This window comes from Diprion similis, chromosome 8, assembly GCF_021155765.1.
Source record: "Diprion similis isolate iyDipSimi1 chromosome 8, iyDipSimi1.1, whole genome shotgun sequence".
In the NCBI taxonomy this organism is placed as follows: Eukaryota; Metazoa; Arthropoda; class Insecta; order Hymenoptera; family Diprionidae; genus Diprion; species Diprion similis.
The window spans coordinates 11,050,380-11,072,182 of record NC_060112.1 but is presented as its reverse complement, the minus strand read 5'-3'; the positions used below and the strand labels follow the sequence as shown (position 1 = coordinate 11,072,182).

The following is a 21,803-nucleotide window of genomic DNA, read 5'->3' as shown; positions in this document are numbered from 1 at the left end:
TATTTACATGATCTGGAAATTCACGCGATTCACATTTTCGTCGGGGGCCCTCAATGTTACGGGGGCCACGTCTTGAATTCGCTCATTCGGAACAGTGATTGTGTTTCAATCGCGTGTCAAATTGTACGAAGTCAAGGCACACCTAATCCTAACAGCCGAATAACGCCAGAGAGATTTATCTTGAGGTGGTGAATAGCCAAGTGAAAATCATGCGCGCTGAATTTTTTTTACTTGTATAGCACACAAAAAAATTAATCAATGCAGACTGTGTTTCGGTAATTCATTACCTAACTGAAGACTTAAACTCTGTCACGTACAGAGCCAGCTCTACTTCTTTTTATAACAGTGTTTTTCACGGCTAAAAATTTTTTCTAAATTGATAAAAACGATTAAAAAAATCAAATCAAAATGTAAATAAATACCTTTATGGATAAAAAAAATATTATTCGTCATCGCCAAGGAAATTATATTTAAGAATGCAAAAGAAGAACGCTGTACGGATATTATTACACTTTTTTGACATTAATTTTCATTATCAAAAATCTATGTACTGCTCATTAAATTTCACTCAATTTCTTAATCTTCAGAAAAACCTCTGATGTTGCAGTATGTTTGCGTAAAAATGCAACTATAAAAATTGACCAAAGATCCACACCGAATTTTTCTGCGTACATAATGTGCGTGTTATTAGGGTGCACGAGAAAAACATTCAACACATACGTGATACTTTGTCAACCTTCGCTTCTGAATTACAGCAATAGTCCTCCACAACCGTCAATTATCATCCTTGATAATGAGTGGAATTGTACGTTTCAATTGCACGTCAAGTAACACAATTTAACTACTTTGTTCTTTGAAAATTCTTTACTCTGATCATCAACGTCAGATCAGATACAAACGAGACGTTCAATCACGAACATATGACAGGTATGTAGTTGAATAAAATTTGATAAAATATTTTTTCAAATTAGCTTATTCGTGTTTTTTCATTCTTTAGAAAACTTGGGGAATCTAGTATTTAGACGAAATACGAATACAGTATAATATACGGCATGGAGATATGAATCACCTAGAAGAGATCAAGAAAACAAAAGTCTATGAATGTGCGCCCTTTTCACTTTTGACTTGAACTTGACGCAGACACTGATATCATCAACGATAGAACAGACGATAAATCAAGTTGCTATACAGTTTGCAAGAACGAGTTTAGTTGAACTATGCACCATATGCCAACCTAGGAAGATTACTCTTCGAAACGTGACTTTGCAACCGATGTGCGAGTTATTTGCAAACTTTTATGACCCCAAGCAGTCTCGGAACTAGCGAATGGAGTTGTTGACATACGTTCGGAATGAAAATCTCACGAGTTCGAATCCTGACCGATTTATATTTTTGATACCCAAGTTTTCTTGAGATAACATATATTCCTGTAGAATTTTAACGCAGTTGTACTTTGATCACCTCAAATTGAAAGTCATCAGCATCAGCAATTTAAATTCCAGACAAATTTCATTTTCACAGCTCACGTTTATCAAATGCAAGGGACATTTTGGTGTTACAAAGGGATCGAATTGTTGTTATTTCATTAAGTGTATGTTAAACTTGTTTTATAGAAATTTCTGGTAGGAAATATTCAAAATCAACAAAAATGTGGGCCTTGAATTAATGACTAATAAAAAAACTTTCCCTCTATCGTGGCATTGATATACATATAGGTGAAAAGTTATTTAAAAATAAAAAACAACATTTCATCAATATCTGTACAAATGTAGCTATTGTTGTACGTGGCCGTTTTTTATTTTTTATTGTTCACGAAGTGGCGATGACTTGAATTAAATAAATGGCCCGAAAAATAAGAAAATTTTTTATCCGTGGCCATTCTGTGGATAATCAGAAAAAAACAACCACTCAAAAAGTTAGCTACATTTGTATAGATATTCATAAAAATTTGTTTTTTATTTTGAGATATCAATGCCACGATGGAGGAAAATTCTTTTTAATAGTCATTATGTCAAGGCCCATATTTTGGTTGATTTGAAATATTTTTTAATAAAAATTTATAAAAAACAAGTTTAATATACAGTTAATACAATACCAACAATCCGATCCCTTTACTAATTAGTTATCCCTGTGAAAGCAATTCTTAAAAGTTGATTATTTCTTCGGCCATCACAGTGGCTTTCCCCCTTAATCGGAATTGTGAACTCGAATCATGAATACTTACCTTCACAAATTGACGGTCAATCAATTACATCCATGACGCACAATAACCAACAGCTCTACTCCTTTAGTATGCAGCTTAATTTTCTTCAATGAGTTTCTGAGTTTCTGGATTCGTGAATGAAAACCGTGGTTACGAAACTCACAAGCTAGCCGTCAAGCTGAAGAGAAGTACCTTGGGAGTGCAGAAAATCCATCAAAATCGGAGATATATTCAAATCACGCATAAAAAATGAATTTCTATTTTTGAATAGTCAAAAACGGGGCCCCGTGAAATTCCGATTTTTAGAAAACTACCAAGTTTAAATTAAAAAAACTTTACTGTAACATAAAACCTATTGAACGAACATCGACGAACAATCTGTAGGAAAGTATGAAATAAAAAAAATAAAAAAAACGAACCATAATTACGAAGACCAGGTCATCGATATACACAATTCTTCAGTTTGGGAAGAATTTCGACACACCTAGGTTTTAAAATTCATCTGCACATACGAGTGACGCAATTTTCCAAGTATAACAAGTTTTCCTCCTAAGGCCAAGGTGATATCGTGTCTAGTACGTGTCCGCTATTTGAAATTACCGAGCAGGCAATTTCCGCGTCTGACATAATTTCCTGGTCTAACCCTGTCATTGTAGCTGTCGTAATGATTTCCCCAAGTTCTTCGACGTGATTCCTATTGCATAACAATCGTACGTTGTATATATGATAAACCAGCCCCGGTCATTCGTAAATCCATCAAGTATTATTGGTTTAGTTCAAAACGCTGCCCAAAACCATGACTAAGGATGCAGGTTGAATATTTGTTTATTTCTGTTGAGGAGAATCGCTTGTACAAAGTACAAACATCTTCTGACGTGCATGATCGTTTCACTGTTACTTTTCATATCCGGGAAAATTTTTCATTTAGAGTGGTGGGTAAAATAAGAAAAATTTGGTAAAATTTTACCAAAAATCTTCCGCAAAACTTTTTACATCTCGTCACAACTTATTTTTGTTGTAAATTTTTTACCTAAGTTGCTTGTTCGAAATAAAACTTTAATCGGTCGAGATAAATGTTCATGGAATTAAATAAAATCCTCTCATCCGAATGAAGTAAATTATTCAATAGCTTCATATTTAAATACAATTCTTTTGTTTCAAAAAAAAAAAACTCGGAAGAATTTCTTTTTGAGTCTACATCACTGTCAATGTTTATTCAATTGACTAGTGAATTAACAGACGATTCATTACGAAAATTCAACGTATTAGAAACATAAAATAATAATTTTATTTAACTAGAGTGAAATTTTTTCGAACCCAGGAGGGGAAAAAATGACGATTTCAAGTCACCCTGTTAATTAATTATTTGATTCAATCAAATTTTACAAATTATACGAATAAAATTATAATTGATAAACGTGTTTCGTGATTTTAATCTTGTTCCATAAAATTGAAATTCTACTACACAATTCATGATTCCTCCATTAATTTTTCTATAACCTGCATAACTTAAGCACATATTACGTTTACATGTCGCAACGCAAAAGACGCGTTTCTCGCGATTCTACGAACAGAATAATTATCATTGCATTGATATAAAACTTATAAAAACTCCGCACGTTGTTCGAATGAGCAACATAACTTAGACCCATATTCGAACGAGGAAGACTTCATTGACTTCCTTGATTGCTGGCTTAGCATTTTTAACGTCTTCGAAAAGCTTCCCGTCGTATTATGTTATAATTGGAGGATTGCTAAACATTTCGAGGAAATCGAATGTCAATGAAAAAGACGAAATTCCACAGGTGTTCCCATCAATTTATTCTCCATTAACTTTCCGTCAATTTAATGAATTCCCTAAAATTTTAGACTCAGATTTTTACGTGGTTTTTGGAGAGGCACTAACAGCAAGTTGAAATGATTTTTTTTATACGTTCAGTTTTGAGGAATGTTCCCTAAGTGAAGAAAAAGAGGTTCTACTAGATTGGGCTCTGCTGCGGCTTCTTTTAATTTTGAAGGGTTCAATTCGTGTAAGAGACTTCTTCAAAATCGATGAAACATAAGTATTTCGTTCACAACACACTGACAAATTGGATTACATTGTTCTTTTAGCAATTTAACGATCTTGTGCGTTGAACCTTTGCTTTTAAATACTACGATCGAGAAAAATGAAGAGGTATTAAAGGCCATGACTGTTATTATTTATTTGTACATTCGATGATACATTATGATATTTATCTAGAACTTATTTTAAAATAAATGATAATAAAAATCAATTCTTTGAGAAGTACAATATAAATGTTGTGTATTAAATAGTTAAATCTCCGAAAATATGACAATTATTTCTGAATATCTTATATTCTACAGGTACTGTATATAATCAAAAATCGATATCACGGAATCAACGGAGCTCCCTTTCTCCCATCTTACAAAATGATCGATAATGAAAAAAATGGAAAAAATTATTTATCGTGTACTTCTTCCGTACACCCAATCTAAAAATATTTTTCTGTATATTTAGATCTTACGTCTAAGTTTTTCAATCTATCCCAAAGGCAATGAGACTTATCCTGGAATTTCAAGTCGTGTAAACTATCCCGACGTATCAGTTTCACCGTCAGGAAATAATTGCTGGTAGGTGAAAGGTTCAACGATATTGTTCGCCGTTCTTTTGAAAGCTGAGGACAAAGTTTTTTCTATCGCTGGTTTCAGTTCGTTAATTATAGTGTCTAAATTATTGTTTATCACTTGATTGACCAGGTCGCCAAGCAACTGCTCGGTCCCGAATAGATTTTCTAGACGGAGATGTCCGTTGCCCACGGAAAGCTTTACGTCGAAATACGTGCAGCGCAAATGGTCCTCGCCCATTTCGTCTTTCACTCTCTCTCCCCGCATTTTGAGGTACCCTTTACATCTAGTGAAGTTGCCCCTCAGCGTGCCCCTCGCAGTGACGGGCAGCGTCAACACCCTACCCTCGACAGAGTACAGACCATCGATGAACAGATGTGGAAGGTCGAGGTCTGCTTCAGCGTACAAATTGTCCATGTCGAGTCTGAAATTAATGCAAACTTGAATTTGAATAAGGGATTTAGTGGATGAAGGCTACGGCAAGACTTAAGCCATTCGGTCTGCTTGGCAAACCTTGAGCGCAGAATTTCCCAAGTGGCTATACCAAAGGGTGAACAAAAAACGTTGAGACTCCAGAAATGCAAGTAACTTCACGGGTCCGAAACACTATAGAAGATACTGCGATGAATAAACAGCAGACTTAATTGCAAGCGTGGTTGAACCCTCGGTCAAAGTCACGTTGAAATATTTCCTTCAAGTCACATTGCAACATGTGAAGTTATGCATATACTCAATTAGATCCATTTTATATCTCGAAGTTCTGCAGTGAAGGCTACTCTAGTCTTCGCAAAAGCTACAATCCTCCGATTTCAAATGGCATGAAAGAGTTTTATATACGAGCAACATGAATTTCGAAAGATTGTTTTTTTATTAACCGTACATACCGCTTCAGTGATAATCTCTGCTATCCTAAATACTGCAATTGGTGAATTGCATTTCACTGTCACGCGCCATTATGAAAATTATACGAATCGTGATGATCGCCGCGACCACGCTATACTTCCTACACTACTCATCGGTGTATGATTACGCTGTTAACGTTACACTAATTACCAGATTCTAGGAACTACTTTTATCCTATGCCTGTGGTATCAGACTGATTCCTGACTTCATGCAGTATACCATTGCTATCATAATTCCCGTTATCGTAGAAGCTTTAGCGAACAATTACCCCTTGCGATTGACTCGAGGGTCGAATGCCGGTACAATTGTCTGTTATAAACATTCCAAGAATGTCTCGCGAGGAAATATCGCGTACACAAATATATGCAACCGCAGACAAAATCACGATCGAAAACATCATGTAACCATTTTTATTCTTGCTCTCTTGGAAGCTAATGCCCAAACCAATATCTACTATCTGACTTGAACGCCTTATTGTTTTGCCAAATTGACAAAATTTGTCATGTATAGTTAAAAAATGTTGATTAATTTACATGCATGTTGTTATTGGGTAACACCTGATGAACTGTTCTTGCTTACTTTAGTCTTTTGATTTCGAAATCGCTGCAGCCATAGGTGTCAATTTCTTTGGCAGAAATTTTGATTCCCGTTCCTTCGACAGCTACCAGCTCCCTCAAGTGCAATGGTTCTAGAGCGGGGATCCGAAACTCCGGAATTCCTGTTGCCAAAAGCGGCCGAAGGCGGCTTATCATTCCGATTACACAATTCGGCATGTCAGGGTCCTTCCGGTTACAGGTGGTGATGAATTTCGCTGTGTAAACACCAACAGTAGCTCATCAACGTTATTACTTCAGACGGGTTGAAACAGAATCTTTTTGTCATTCAGTCAAATTTATATATATCGTTCCAACAGTGCATAATCAAGTCAAATGGATACAAGTTACTTTTACTTATACTAGATCTTAAAAAAAATATAGGTACCCAAAAAAAAAATGAATTTTCGAAAATTAAGAACCTTGTGTATGAAGTCACTTACGAATAGTGGCAGCCGAAGATACTGTTGCCAGCACCATAAGCACTCCAACTGTCGTCAGAAGTGTCATGTTCAACGATTAAGCAGAACGAAGGAACAAAATTTTTTCTCCAATGGTATCAATGGCCGGTAGAATGGTAAAATCGAACCGAAGTTTTGTGAAGGAAGCGATTCTTGATCAATGCGTACTGACGATAGCCACGATAGTTCGGAATAGCCTCGTCGCAAATGAAGAGTATGACGCCTGCCCGAAGACCTTATAGGGCTCCCTACCTCCCACCACATCTTGGTAATAACAATTGTTTTCCTACTACGTACAAGCATAAGTCTCGAAGGTTATCGATATATATCATATGCGAATAACGAATTTGTCCAGATGACGTTGACCACCACCCATAATTTTCTCCAATACGACATGCCTTGAAAACACTTTTCTTTCAACCCAGAGATCGTTGCGTTTCATCTCGACCATCGCTAATTTTATTTAATTGTCATCATAACTGAGACAAAAATGATTGAATTACCTAATGATTTCATGAATCGGCAAAATCAACTCAATAATACGTAGGTACTGACAAGTCAATGATTTCTTGAAGTGAGATCATCGAATCATCGGTCGTGGCCCCCTTTGATAGATCCCCACTTTTATAAATATGGATCGTAAATAAAATTATACATACTGCTGGTTGACAAAGTACTACGTGGCAAATTTATTTTTGCACCAGAAGTGTTTTTTCCGTAACGGTTCATCGATAGATATTTGAACAAAAGTTTCCTCGCTTTTGAACAATATTTACTAGTCAAATATATGAATAGCAGAAATTTGTAGTGATTGTTGTAAAAAGATAACTATTCCTCCAGTGTTTTAGCATCCTGATACTATTTATTATACTCTTCGAAGGGGTGCGATAAGCGAGGAGAAGAGTAATTAGGAGGCAAGGATTCCGGGTTTCAGGAACATCCATTGAAAAAATTGTTTAAAACGATAGACTTAATAATAGTAGAGACTCCGATTGCTTTCACATTCGTGAAATGTTTTTCCAGATAAATTCAATCCAATTGATTTCAATCACAAAGTTTGAACCTCTTGCTTATTCTGTTTTGTTTGCCATTATTATCTGGACTTTTATGTCTCACACATCTTGAATCGTGTTAAAAAACAACGCATATCTTTTAGCTTACGATTAGATCGAAGAATTCCAACGCACCATGTGAAACAGGTATAATATACCCACAAAAGATGCTGCAAAAATTTTGTATCGCACGAAATAGGTCGCAGGATACTCGTATTCAAAAGTACCTCGATTGTGTTAGCATATTTTTAGCGATTGCCATAGGGAAAATATGTCACAAGCCTCAATTTCAGAAGATCGGGTTTCATACCTGCTCAACTATAGTTGTAAGCAATTCCATTCTACAGAATTTTTGCAACTACCTCAAAAAATTCTGACAAGTTTCATGGCCCATAAGTGAAGAGGTGCAACTGAAATTATGACACGTGTACAAAAACTGAAGGCCTGGCTTGTATACTTGATTCACTGACTTTGATTTCCTTACATCTGATGACGCAGTTTAAAACCAACAAGGGCATGATACGCCTGCAGTTCGAGATTGTGTGTTTCGTTGACGCTTCTACCGGACAATTTTCATGTCTAAGAGAACTTCTCAGTCCAAACATGTAATTCGAAGAACTGTAAGCAGCTGTTTTCATTACCTAACGCAATCCCCATGTTGCGTAACAGTATAAGATGTTTACTATTTGAGGCTTGAAACTTTGGAATAACCATCTTTGACTAGAAATGATAACAAAATAGAGACAATATTACGTCTCTTTTAGAGATTCAACGACTGCAAACCACTGGAATATGGAGAATGTTTGGAATTACAGAAAAGAGCGATGGAAGGTAATTTAAATTCAGAATATTATACGACTACATAAGCTTTTCTGTGATAAACGAGTTCTACATGATTTATTGTTTACATGATATGCTTGTTGACCTGAAACATTTATTATACTTGTAATCGTACAAGTTTCAATTAATACAAACGTATGTGGTCACATGAGTATACTTTCACACCTATTCGAGCATACGACTTCGATTTGTACAAATAAGTTGTTTGTTATCTATAGCAATGAGTTCAGTTTAGCACGTTTCGTAATTTCGTGTGTTATCAACTTTTCTCGCGGATCTAATCATTCAGCAAAAGCTGTGAGTAATCGAAGGGCTCGACGATTTTATTAGCGATATCCTTGAAAGCTTGCGACAAAGCTTCTTCCAGCAAGGGCTGGATTTCTTTCAAGAAAAGGTCGAAGTGTTTATTGATAGCGGAATTTACGAGGACACCGATCGCATCCTCCTTTCCCAGAAGATTATCAAGACGCACGACGCCAGTGCCGACAGAAATCTTCAAGTCCATTTCGGCGCAGCTCAGATGCTCCACGCCGTTATCATCCTTGAACACGTTTCCCCGCATTTTCACTTCACCCTTACACGTGGTGAGATTAAGTTCCAATGGTCCCGACCCCACCACAGGCAACAGCAACAATTTACCCTCCACGGAATAGGTTCCGTCGATCCACAAGTTCGGCAACTCAATCGTCACCTCGACGTCTATCGTGGAGAGTTCGATGCTGAAACAGTGAAACCGTATTTCTGGTACCTTGCATTGATCGCGAATCCACACTTGACCGAATATTTCTCCGCATTTTGCACGGAGGGTAAAATGTAGATAAGACTTACCTCAAATGGGTTACGGCGAAGTTACTGCAGCCGTGTACTTTGATGTTTTTCCCCGCAATTCTCAGCCCACTTGTTTGGGAAACGACTATTTCATGCAGCAACAAGGGTTCCAAAGAAGGTATTCCGTATTCGGCAACTCCGTCCACAAGAAGTGGCCGAAGGTGATCTATGCTTTCGGATACGCAATTTGGCAAGTCTGGATCCTGCCGCTTGCACACCTTGAGAAAGTCAGCTGCGGGTAGACAGATTTTTAATTTACTAATTTTAAGCACAGTACTCAAATTTGTGTCAAATATCTTTACGATTCGCGTATATTTGATCGGGCTAGGTTTTACGAGGACGTCAGTTTGGATGAATTTATCTGGGTCTTATTCATAGCAATATTTGAAACACGTAATATATTTTCAATTAGCTTGCTGAAATTGTTTAAAATGGTTGCGAGGCTCTTGTTACTATAGTATTCATAGTAATGTAAAAGGGAATTCGTTACACTGAAAAGTATTGTCAGTGCGATTGTATAGATTCGACTTTATGCACAAGTGAAAAACACCAATCATAAAAAATTGAAATTAATTGATTAACGTATTTTCTTAAAACATAGTACTTACGGACTTCACGAGCTGAGATGAGTGCCACCATCACTAACAATACGGCTATCATTAGGGGTACCATTTTCAATAGCCGACGAAGTGAAGAACTTTATTGGATCAATAACTGATCAGCAACGAGAGCGAAGGAATCTCGTTTAGATGAAATCTCGGTTGAACCAAATTTAACCACCGAAAACCACAATGGTTTCGAATGGTATGGTTCTTCTTCTTCTTTTTTTATTGGCTACTTTCTCCTACTCGAAGATGTGTTCCAAGGGACTGGTCTGGTTGCAAATGAAGAAAATTTCGCCTGACCAAAGACCTTATAGAACCCTCACTCCTCTCGCCGCGTCTAAGTCAAACTGTCATTTTCTACCGCGCAGTTTCTTCATGACATGCGTGAGACAAGGACTCCATTTATCGACGCCAATGGAACTAACCATGTAACTGGACAGTTCCATCATCGAGACTCTTCCACCTCCAGCGACCGCGGATAATTGATCCGGATTCAATTAGTGGCGTACCGTTGATTTCAGGATACAAACACTACAGAAATTCTGTCATTTAGACACATAATCAACGTGATATTCCACGTCCCTCTTACGTGAAGAAGAATCTAGGTTCCGCCATTTTCAATTCGTTCATATCGATAAGAATTGATCATACCCTCTGAAACTGTAATCTCGATTGTAACTTATCACCCATAATTCTTGGACCCATGGAGAAATTTAAACCATCACCAGCTGATCGAATGCTCTGATTTATTCAAGAGCAGGTAAATACATAAGGAAAAACAAGACCTAAACATCGCATGATTACGTCCGGCAATTTTCACGTTTGAGATAATGTCGCAGCCGAATGACGGTGCTATAATAGGGTTGCGAACATGCCATTTAAGCCGTAATAGTCTCTTTGAGCTGCCTGCGCTGTGATCCCTATTACGCAACTGTTATACCAGCTGTCGCTGATATAACGCCGCGGAACGACAATAAGCGAAGATTTCCTGCTATCATCGACTATGTAGTCTCAACAATTTATGTCATCTTTGCGCTAATAATTATTACGCCAACAGAAATCCAGCCATTTCGATTTTACAGTGACGGGTAGTAGCGTGACATTCTTCCCTTGCGATGTTTGAAAATTCATTTTTTGCCTCTAGTATTGTACAATCACTATACAAAGCAGTAAGCAGAAAATCCGACGGATTTTACAGCTTTTCGATTTGGATAATGTCAAAAATTACGCTAAAATGAAACTACAAAATCTTTATTGATTTTTTTTTCATCTCTTCCACAATGAAGTGAGGTTTGAATTGAGGCCAATAATACGGTGACTAAATGCTCGCTTGATAGTAACTGACACAGTTTTTGATCTCCATATTTTATGGCTTGCAACTTTGTGTGAAATTTATTGGTCAGATTTACTTCAAATTGCTCGTCAATTGTCAGTAATATTATACTGAACTACGAAAATGGTTTTTAATCGTGTAATCGACCTTAGGTAACTAAATTTCGAAGAGACATAAAAAAAAAAGATGGAATATATCAAGAATCGATTGGAAATAATGTCACGTAGGTATGACGAGTTTGCATGTCTTGAATGGCAATTGGCTGCACAAGGTATTGGGAAAAATAAAATACGATATATTTCATTACAATTGTAAAATATATTCAATAAATACAGACAAAACAAAGTCATCATACTATCAATAATGAAAGGAAAATATCAAATCGCAGTTATTATTACCGAGTAAATGTAGCAAATAACGGGCAGCAGTCAAGCGCTAACTCTACATAAAAAAAAAAAAAAACAACAACAACAAATCAACTTAAACAATTAGATTACGTGCGATGATGGATTATGATTGTTTAATTAATGATGAAACGAAGATTTATAGATGCTTTGATGCGTTGATCAATGCGTGAGTAGAAGTTACGCTCGTCGATATTCGCGAGTTTCGATAATGCTATCTAGCAACTGGAGAGACAATCAAATGCCAAAACTGACGTGCTTGGAATTTTCTTGCTAACCTGTTCAACTTTCGCCGCGTGAGTAAAAAAATTAATGAGAATACACGTACTTGAACCTTAAAAGTAACAATAAACCTTAAATTTGCATTGTCAAACTAAGTAATAATGTACTATTATCTAAGTATATAGTAATACGGAAATCACACGGTGAACTATAGCTGCACTGGATAATATAATCGCGGAGGTGAAGTACAGAAGGATTGAATTAGAAATTTAACATTGCCCTGATTCCCTGATTATAGGAGGTCGCTAATTCTTGCGATAAAAAATTTTGGCAAGGCTATGTGCATTTACAACGGGTTTCGCTACTCGCCACACAGGCGGAATCTATCTGATCGTGCAGCCTGGAACATCGGATACTCACACGCCTTTCTAATCGCCAAAAGACGTGTTTCGTGGCTTTCTTCAATTTACAGGTGAAGAACACTCAAAAAGACACCTGCAACTACAGCAGCCTTGAACTGGTTCTTACCGATTAGCCACAGAGGCACGGGAGTTGGCAAATCTTCTTCGTTGAATGTAATACCAGATACGTCCGAATTCTGATTGTCAAAATGACACCACCAATTTTATGTTGTGCCTGAGTCTAGGGGAACTGGCTGTCCTTCGAAGCGAGGAGCCTCGATCCTACATATCTATGTTTGTATGATTTCCAAGTGTAGTGATGGGTCTAGTCCTCGATCCACGCGTCGTACGGTACCTGAGCGAATAACTTTTCGACGAATGCCGTCATCACCTGGACCAGTTTCCGTCTAAGGTCCGGTTTCATCTCTTTGAGCAGTTCCTGACTGTTACTGTTGATGAACAAGTTCAGGGCAGCTTCTGCAAGTTGAAAAATGAGGGGATCAATACTTTCGCACAAACAGCGCTTGCAGATATTTGAGAAACCTTTTGTTCGCGATTATACTTACGAAGAATCGTGTTTCCATCATGAACGTTTTCTACGCCCATTTTAATGTTTTGTACGCTAAAGTCCATCTTGAGCTGCTGAAGATGAAGGTACTGTCTGCCACCGATTGGCGTAGGCTTGGCTCTGATGAACACCTTGGCTTTTACACCCTCTGCGGGAAAAGAAAGGAATATTTTCAGATATTAAAAGCTTGTGAATAAGGTGATGCTTGGAAAAAAAACCAAAAGTTTTGGACATTATTTAATCTGTTCATGGCATTACACACATCGTATAATCGGAGTGACGTTAATTTCTTGGAGAAGACGTTAGTTGCGCCTGTAAGCAAACAGCAAGCGTCGCTTGTGCGTGATGCGTTGATCGAGCACTTAGGCGCAAATCATTCCTTACAATCATCATCCGTGCGCTAATTAATGCAAAATTTCACCGTGAACAAACTAGCATATTCCCGGAGAAAGTTGAAAGACATTAGCGAGCCTCTCGATTACTTTGCAAATCAGGACACTGTTTCCGTTCCAGGAACGTTGACTTTTACTTTTACCTTCGAAATTATCGTATAAATCTACAACCGTCAGCTGCAGTACCACTTGAGAAAAAACGGCGAACTTTGGTCAGGAGTAGCGGTGAAATAATGTGATACGATTAATTTTCTCAGAGGCAATTCTGCAACATTTCATACGGTCGACAAACAGTTCTGTCAAATTATATATATTTAGGTAATTGTGTGCGCACAAACAGTAGAAAAATGAAATGTTTTCAACTTTGCTTCTAAGTAGTAATATTTTTTCTCATTTTCGAGTGACACCTATTCATTATTAACTGTAAAAAATTTGTTCTGATAAGAGATAAACATTTTTAAAAGTATGTGAGAGCATTCCATTTGAATAATTACTTGTTAGAAAAATATATCGTAACATTTTCCGGATATCAGTGAAACTTTCAACAACTATTTTGGGAGGGCATGATTGTCTGCTTTCATCGCTTCGCGCAAATTGCATAACACTAATCATCGAATCAATCAAAGATACGATAAACAGGAGCACCAAAAAAGGTAAAGTAAATGTAAATTGCTCACTTGGACTAAGTACCCGAGAACTGCTTTATAAAATCTTTTGAGCATTATGTGAAAATATTTAATTTCTTAGAATTCTGTGTACTTCATTTTTCAATTTGAATACTTTGAAAATTCAATAGCTGCTCAACTTTGTAGTTTGAAGTTAAGGTATTTTCAGTTTTACATATACAAAAGGTCTGGTTGAGAATAATCCCGAGCACATCTTCACGTAATGCGTGAATTCCAACTGCAATTATAATGCATATTAAACAATTCGAGATGAAAAACTAAACTATCTAGAACAAGGACGCAAAATTGAATAGACTCGCGGACTATAATGAGATTGAGAAATCCCGTTCTCTAGTGCAATAAAAAAAAATTCTCTGTGAAAATAAAATACCGTATTGCAAAAATATACTTCAAAAGTAAAATAACGCAATCAATGAGTCACTACAAAATGGCACTTATACTTCCTCAGGCATAGAGAACCATCGGATTTGGATTCTAGGTGTTACGAATTTGCATTAATACAAATTCTATTCACCGTTCCGTTAAATCCCGGCGTTATCGCGTGAACTCGAAGACTTACTCGAGAAAAGAAAAGTGGAATTTGGAATTTACCGTATTCGCCCCAGTAATCGCCGGCGCCGCTGGCCTGAACCAAAATCAACTTCCCGCTGGATCGGTAATTGGCCTTGGCCCTGATCCTGGGGATGCTCAGAGCGAGCTGGACCTGAACTTCGTCATCGGTGAGTCGCGCCCTGAGGCCTGTTACGCGTAGCGCCGAGACGCCCTGGGCTTCCACGTCCCTGAATTGCGCCCTGTACCCATCCGGACCACCGCCAAGAGCGATGTGAAGTTCGTCGAGAATGATGGGTTCAACCTCGTCGAATCCGAGTTGAGGAAGTCCTGAGCATCAAGAAGCAATTATTAATCTCAATCGGTATTATACATGATGGTGAATATAATTGTTATAATTATACCTATAGATGAGACGATAAGATTATTCATGCAAAAACTCATCTAGATCAGATGAAAGATATTATCTCATGCAATTAACTTTGCGGAAGATAAGAGGAAAGGGGAGATTTCTAATACGATGAGAAAAAATAGCATTGTTGATTCAACAAAGTATAATTTTATTTTATTTAACGGTGAGTGGTAAAAAAATTATGCAAAATTAGTGCGAATAATGTTTGTTGAAATGACGAAAGATTTTACGGGATCTACCTAACGGTGAAGATTTTTTGAAACAAGTAAATATTTCATGAGAGTAAGAAAAATTGAGTTCAAACAACAAAACATTCTTTTAGCTCAAACAATCTCTTTTCTTAGTATAATATGCGAAGAGTTTCTTTCAAAAAGATATTTTCATTGAATTATTCATTGTCGCAAAATTATACGAGATTCTTGACCCAGAATGACGTCTCTTATGTTTCACTGAGCAGTTTATTTTACTTTTGTGCCGTAAAAAAGATGAAGATGCGAGATGAACTTGACTCACATTATCTCTATAAGATAAAATAATCTATATGAGGTGAAATTATCTACATAACGTACATGACACCGGATATTGCATTGCACGTCGTTATTATATATTCAATATAACGTGTACGACCGGCGAAGCTGACGAGATATCGGTCCTGCAGCGTCGTCTAGAGGTGATTGTACCTTGGCCTGTTCGAATGTGGGACAGTGGGTGACCATTAAATAAGTACCGTTACAACCTGTTTTTTATTCTCATGTCCGGAGCCGGAGCGCACAAGTACAGACATTATTTCGTCGGTCGCTGCGGCGACGATTCGGGTTACCGATATTCCCAATTAACACACTGGCGGAAATATTAACCGCTGTTCAAATACCGCCTGAGGCTTCAACGCAAATTCAGGTTGAAGATTTAATCGTTTACATGTTAATCTCGACGATAAAGAAACTACCGGATTACCCGCGTAGTACTCGTGACGCATCTGCATATCCTCCAGCCAACGGTTGAATGATCGAACGAATTGTTCCATTTTTTAATACCGCGGTAGAACTTCTTTGAATCTTCAAGCAACGGTCGAATCATCGAAAGAAGTGTTTCAAATTTTAAATACCGCGGTAGAACTTCTTTGAATCTAGAGTCAACGGTTGAATGACCTAAGAGTTTTTTCGGATACTGAATACCGCGGTAGAACTTCTCTGCAGGTCGACTTACCACGTTTGAAGTGTTCCGTAAGGATGTTGGCCGAATGAGCCAAGCAGGCTTCCAAGTGCGAGTTCCGCCTGGAACAGGGCTCGAGGAATTCGAGTCCTCTGTACTTGCCCATCGCCTCGACCCCTGCGAAGTAGATCACCAAACTCGCGCACAAAAGAACTAAAGCACCCTTCATCGTCGTCGACGTATTTCAGCACTTAATTGTCAGTTTCTGCCCCAAACTCCACAGCGTCTGCGGAATTCAGACGTTGAAAAATTGCGATTCGTGTCACTCGGGCCGCGTCGAATCAGGGTGACGAGGTTTTCACCTCCTGGTTCCTCCGCGAAGAATGTCGACCGGTAGGAGACGGGCACCGACTTATATCGCCTTGACATTGCCCTCGGTGGAGGAGGGAGAGTGGGGCGAGGACTTTCTTCCTAACATTAATAATTTATAACCGCTGACTTTTGAGACGGCTTTGTTGTTCGACGTGCACGATAGTTACGAAATATCTTTTTGTCAACCGATTACTTGGTGGAAAAATATTTTTTTCATTATTTTTACAAACGTACGTGATAATTTTTATCTCTGATTTTATACTAATTAATTTTTTCACGTACTTTCAAAAATAACACTTTCAGTGATTTGATCATAGATTTTATCAATATTCTTAAAACGTCTTCGGAGTATCAATCGAGAAATCGAAAATCAATTCGAATTTATCAGACAAGATTGACAGAGGAACAAAATATTTCAAAGATTCTGAGAAGAGTTTCTATTTCCCAGAAAGTTTTACGTAACTAATTATCCTCATCAATCTCTGAAAATAATCAAAATATAATGAGAAATGTTCAAATTTCATGAAACTTTCCGAATTCTGCTGGTTTTACCAATCGTTAGAAATTTTGATAAAAACATTTGTCCGAAATATCCTTCAGGCAAAGGAGTAATGAATTCTTTTCCAATCGTAACGAGACATGAGCTTGTGATTTTGCAGAAGTGTCTCGCCAGAAAGATCCAAAGTTTCATATGTTTTGCTTTTGACTATGCATCGGCCAAATATATGCGCCAATTAAATAGAGAACCTTTCTTCGGGCTGTGAGAGTGACCAGCGTAGACAGTTTTTTATTCCCCTCCAGTTACGTCTTTGACGTCAAATCCATACTTCCTTCGAGTACTCAGCGTCTTCCCAAGGAAAGTCAGAACTCTCTACTTTAATCACATTGTGATGATGTATCTTTAGAGCGTAGAGAGAGAGAGAGAGAGAGAGAGAGAGGTGCGCATGTATGTACATAAACTTTACAGAAATGTCGATATGACCGCGGTTCATTTGCGAGAAAAAAAGGAAACAGAACTAAAACCGCGGCGATTCAGAACCAGAGAAAAATACTATTCCGGAACCAGTTTTAGACATTAAAGTAACCCGTGATCCAATTGTGACTACAGGTAAAAATTTCACTCATCGTAACCTCAGCACGATCTTATCTTCGATCATCATCGGCCTGGCTAAGCATAAGAGATTTTTCAATCTCCATCGACGATTAGACAATGGAAACAGGCGCGGCAAATTAGAGCCATAACCGGGTATAATGAGCAATAAGTATGGACACTAGCCAGCAGAAGAAAGCGATGCCTCGACGGACGTCATAAGCTACGCCAGCGACGCGGTTGACTTTACAATTAATTAATTATTAAACAGCGTCGCGGTCTCGTTTTGTTACCGTTATTACCCGCAAGTCCCAAGAAATCAGGCTTTCGGGCACCTTCTTCTACCTGTCATACGGGCCCGATATACGAGCTGACTATATAATGTCGTAGACCCCGTTTACACCAAACTATGACTAGACGGCGAATTTGCAGAATGCGCTAATGTACCGCTATCACGCAACTCCGGAATGGTGCTTATATATCGATATTATTGTATTATTCGAAAAGCCAAACCATTCTGCGCCAATTTTCATATACTTGTTTAGTAGATTGCCCCTTAACACAGCTTTTTTTTACATTCACCCTCTAGTATGGTTACTAATAAATACATAAAAATTATTAGCTCAACCGGAGCCCTGTATTCCAAGGAGAGGGGGTGCCTGTAAGCATCAGTTTTTGACTATTAGAATAACATGGGATTTTGGCATGTTTTGCTTTCCAATTTTTTTCAACTCCCAGAGACATTTAAATAATCTGACAATCACGACAATCTACTCTATATTAGTGAGAAACATGGGGAAAATTTTTATTGGCTCCTCGTGAAATTCTTTATATGATTGATTATACGCACGTATAAAATGGAAAAAAAAATCTGCCAAAAACAGGGTTTTTCCTAACTGAAGAAGAATTTTCATCATATCCTTGACGTTTTCAACCGATACGATGTTGTTATCCTCACTTGAGGGGGAATTAAAAAAAACTTACGTTATGAGGCAGTATAATGTTTAGTCACAATGAGTTCCAAATAATCGACACCCAATTTTGGACAGTAGCGGTATCCAACACGAAACACAATTCAGAGTTTGACGTACCCCGATTAGCCATGGAAGAAACGGTTGGACACAAGGCATTGATCCGACTCTGCAAAGTCCATTATATGTACATAAGATATTGCATGAAAATTAGTGGAACAAGTGATGAAATCGATATAAGAATTCTTTCGCAGGATAATCGATCATTTTTGGCGAAAGTGATTACTCGCAAAAATTTTGACCAGTCTCTACTATTTTTTACAGCCGATGATATCATATTTTGTAACTTATTGAAAAGGGTGATAATAACAAGTATGTTAATGGTAACGAAGTTTTCAAACTACTTTATTCAGAAATTCGAATTCGGATAAAGTTTTCTTTTCTACACATATTCCATAATTCAGAGTTTATATCAAGGATGGAAATTTATAGCAACCAGTATATAATGAGTTTGACTTTGACAAATGTAGATAAAGTATGTCAGTCACGCTGAGAAAGTCAATTCCTTCGGAACAACGAAAAATGTCACTCGTATGTAATGATGGAGTCATTCGTATGAATCGGACTGTTCAGACCTTTGGAAACTTATTTTAATTCACTCTATATTGGCAGCTGATTACAGGGTAAGTAGAAATCATCGAAAAACGATATTTTAATTATTCCTGAAACACGAAGGTTTACCGTAATATCTAATTATTTAACAATTATCTTCGCCACAAGAATCTGCTAATGAAATTACGATCCCCTTGCAAGATAAATGTGTTTAAGTGAAAAATTGTAGATTCTAAAGATTGATGTACTAGTGCAACGATCAATATGAAACCTTATGATAACCCACCTACTGTAACAGAAAAAAAACGTTAACTTATTCATTACAATACAACTACCATAAATTACTGATGACAAATAAACCAAAATAATTTTCTAAGAGTGTTGAACATCATTTTTAACAGTAATCTTCGAAGATTTGAACTCTCGCAACAACTTTGCGACAGACTTTGTACCGGAGTTTCCAACCTTTCTATACGCATAAGTAGGCACAGTTCAGTCGTCAGTCTTGTGTGATAAATCGATTTAAGAACTGGCGATCAAAAGCATAATGCAAAGCTTATTTCAATGTTTAATATTCCGTTCATATCTCATTGACTGTTATTGCTTTATCACGTTATGAAATTGCCCCCTTCTCAGACAGAGTTTTACTAAAGGTACCGTTGGCAATCGGATGAAAATTTATCGATTCGAAATGCCGGAACGAAGCGGCTGCGTAAGGCAGAGAAATTGCAAGACGTACGAAAATGAAGCTACCTCGCGGTTCTAATTGTTTTATAATTATTGGCACAGCATTCGTAAGTTTTTCGAAAAAAATTTCGTCGAAAATTATCTAATTATCAATAATTATATTAGTACAAAGTTAAATTTTTCGTTCATAACAAAGATAAATCCATATTTTCATGTAGAGAATAACAAACACAGTTATTTATCCCGAGTGCATCTGACATTATACAGAAAAACAAGTTGACAGATGACTTTGAGTTCATCTCAAGAATAACTTTGACTTGGAAAACAGTTTCCTCAATGTTCGAGGCTTTTGTCGAAAACCTTGAGCTTTAATTCTCGTTGCACAATAATCTGAAAAAATTCATTTCTCGATATTGTTTTTTTTTTTTTAATTGTTTAATTTCATCATTCTCGGATGAAATTTTTCGCTGTAAATTTGCACTCATGACTCCGTAAAAAGTTTGCAAAATCCGTAAACCAAGACTACAAAGAGATTGTACATGAATTTTGCCAACTGACGCACACAAGCTTGTAGAAAAATTTTTCATGCAGGATTAACCCGAAGAGCACCTAAGAAATCTGGATCATAAAATTGATACAGAAAATGTGTAACCAAATACCACTGGCCTAATCTTCCATCACAATCGCTCCAAATATCGCGATGTCTCGTCTAAATGAGCCAGAAAAATTGGAACCATTCCATCTAAATGCAGAGCGGAAAGTTTCTTGACGAGCGAGATCTAAGAAAAAGGGGCTTCTTGTTAGGACGAAAGAACTCTTCACGCGCAAATTCTACGCGTTCTAGATATTTGTGTGAATGTCACCTGCCATTTATCATACAATATTTTACCGAAGCAAAAAGTTCCATTTGGATGGCTCAAGTCGCTTGTCACAACTCCTGACACTCCGTATAAAGAGAGACGCCCGACTATCCAGCGAGTGTAAGAATCCAGAGTCAATGACCCTGAGGACAGAGCCTCAAGGCGAACAGCATCCTGACATAAGAAACGGAGGCCGGGACCACAACTTTTTCCTTATACCTCAGCAATCGAAAAACGAGAAGTTTTCTATTATTTTATCTATCCACAGCTACTGGGTGCCGAGAGTTGACTCGGTTTCAAACACTCAGGTCTGGCCTACAGGCTGATTCGCCTCGACCAGTATCCAAATTTATAACAATATTATCATTTTTATAAGTTTCCCAAATTATCTGAATCATCCTGCTTGATTCTCTCATTCTGAATTTAAATATTTCAGAGTTTTCTGTGAAACCTGTGACTAAATCCCAGAAAAACTTCATTTCTAAATTCTTCGAATATCTCTTGACTCAAATATCGTTACTCTCTGTACAGAATTTTTATCTGTTTTTTAATTTCTCTGATATTTTCTTCCACGGTTAAATGAAGAAGAGATTCAGATTTTCGTTTTTAAAAATAAAGTAACTAGATCCTAGTCCTGACTAGAACAAGATCTTGTACGAAATACTGTCAAAATTTGGCAGAATTTTTATACGAATATTTTGAAAAACTCACTGCCTGATTCTTAGCTTCAGAGTCTCGATTCAAAAAGCCATCTTAAAAAGTGCAGTTGTAATGCGGATAACAGAGTTTCGCATTATAGCCCAGAAGTTGGCAAAAACTGGGATTTGATGTGAGCCGAACTTGAGGCGGAACCAATTTTAATCGAGTGCCAAGAGATACAGTTACAATGATTCCAAGTAATAAAAAATACCGGTTCCAGAAGGAAAACATGTAGGTTGAATCTGGGGAACTACGCTCTCATTTTTTCACTTTAACTGAA

General features: G+C 37.3%; 3 protein-coding genes across 3 annotated transcripts; all 3 read right to left on the bottom strand.

Annotated features, from left to right (window-relative positions):
* Positions 1–4,491: 4,491 nt before the first annotated feature.
* LOC124409589 (circadian clock-controlled protein daywake-like) lies at positions 4,492–6,969 on the bottom strand. Its single transcript, XM_046887302.1, has 3 exons — positions 6,771–6,969; positions 6,314–6,545; positions 4,492–5,255 (listed from the first exon to the last, which is right to left on the bottom strand). The coding sequence occupies exons 1-3, from the start codon at positions 6,835–6,837 to the stop codon at positions 4,796–4,798; spliced, it is 759 nt and encodes a 252-aa protein (XP_046743258.1). The 5' UTR covers positions 6,838–6,969; the 3' UTR covers positions 4,492–4,795.
* Positions 6,970–8,688: 1,719 nt separating this feature from the next.
* On the bottom strand, positions 8,689–20,573 carry LOC124409593 (circadian clock-controlled protein daywake-like). Its single transcript, XM_046887307.1, has 4 exons — positions 20,563–20,573; positions 10,117–10,382; positions 9,509–9,740; positions 8,689–9,399 (listed from the first exon to the last, which is right to left on the bottom strand). The coding sequence occupies exons 2-4, from the start codon at positions 10,178–10,180 to the stop codon at positions 8,958–8,960; spliced, it is 738 nt and encodes a 245-aa protein (XP_046743263.1). The 5' UTR covers positions 10,181–10,382; positions 20,563–20,573; the 3' UTR covers positions 8,689–8,957.
* LOC124409587 (protein takeout) lies at positions 11,754–16,513 on the bottom strand. Its single transcript, XM_046887301.1, has 4 exons — positions 16,287–16,513; positions 14,711–14,998; positions 13,040–13,189; positions 11,754–12,950 (listed from the first exon to the last, which is right to left on the bottom strand). Exons 1-4 carry the CDS (start codon positions 16,459–16,461, stop codon positions 12,799–12,801), a joined length of 765 nt encoding a protein of 254 aa, XP_046743257.1. The 5' UTR covers positions 16,462–16,513; the 3' UTR covers positions 11,754–12,798.
* Positions 20,574–21,803: the final 1,230 nt, after the last annotated feature.

Coding starts and splice junctions, on each gene's coding strand:
- LOC124409589 (XM_046887302.1), bottom strand. CDS start 6,837: ATGACACTTCTGACGACAGTTGGAGTGCTTATGGTGCTGGCAACAGTA. Junction 6,546..6,770: donor ATCTTCGGCTGCCACTATTC/GTAAGTGACTTC, acceptor GTGTTTACACAG/CGAAATTCATCACCACCTGT. Junction 5,256..6,313: donor TTCGAAATCAAAAGACTAAA/GTAAGCAAGAAC, acceptor CATTAATTTCAG/ACTCGACATGGACAATTTGT.
- LOC124409593 (XM_046887307.1), bottom strand. CDS start 10,180: ATGGTACCCCTAATGATAGCCGTATTGTTAGTGATGGTGGCACTCATC. Junction 9,741..10,116: donor CATCTCAGCTCGTGAAGTCC/GTAAGTACTATG, acceptor GTCTACCCGCAG/CTGACTTTCTCAAGGTGTGC. Junction 9,400..9,508: donor TTCGCCGTAACCCATTTGAG/GTAAGTCTTATC, acceptor TCACTGTTTCAG/CATCGAACTCTCCACGATAG.
- LOC124409587 (XM_046887301.1), bottom strand. CDS start 16,461: ATGAAGGGTGCTTTAGTTCTTTTGTGCGCGAGTTTGGTGATCTACTTC. Junction 14,999..16,286: donor TACGGAACACTTCAAACGTG/GTAAGTCGACCT, acceptor CTTGATGCTCAG/GACTTCCTCAACTCGGATTC. Junction 12,951..13,039: donor TGATGGAAACACGATTCTTC/GTAAGTATAATC, acceptor TTCAACTTGCAG/AAGCTGCCCTGAACTTGTTC.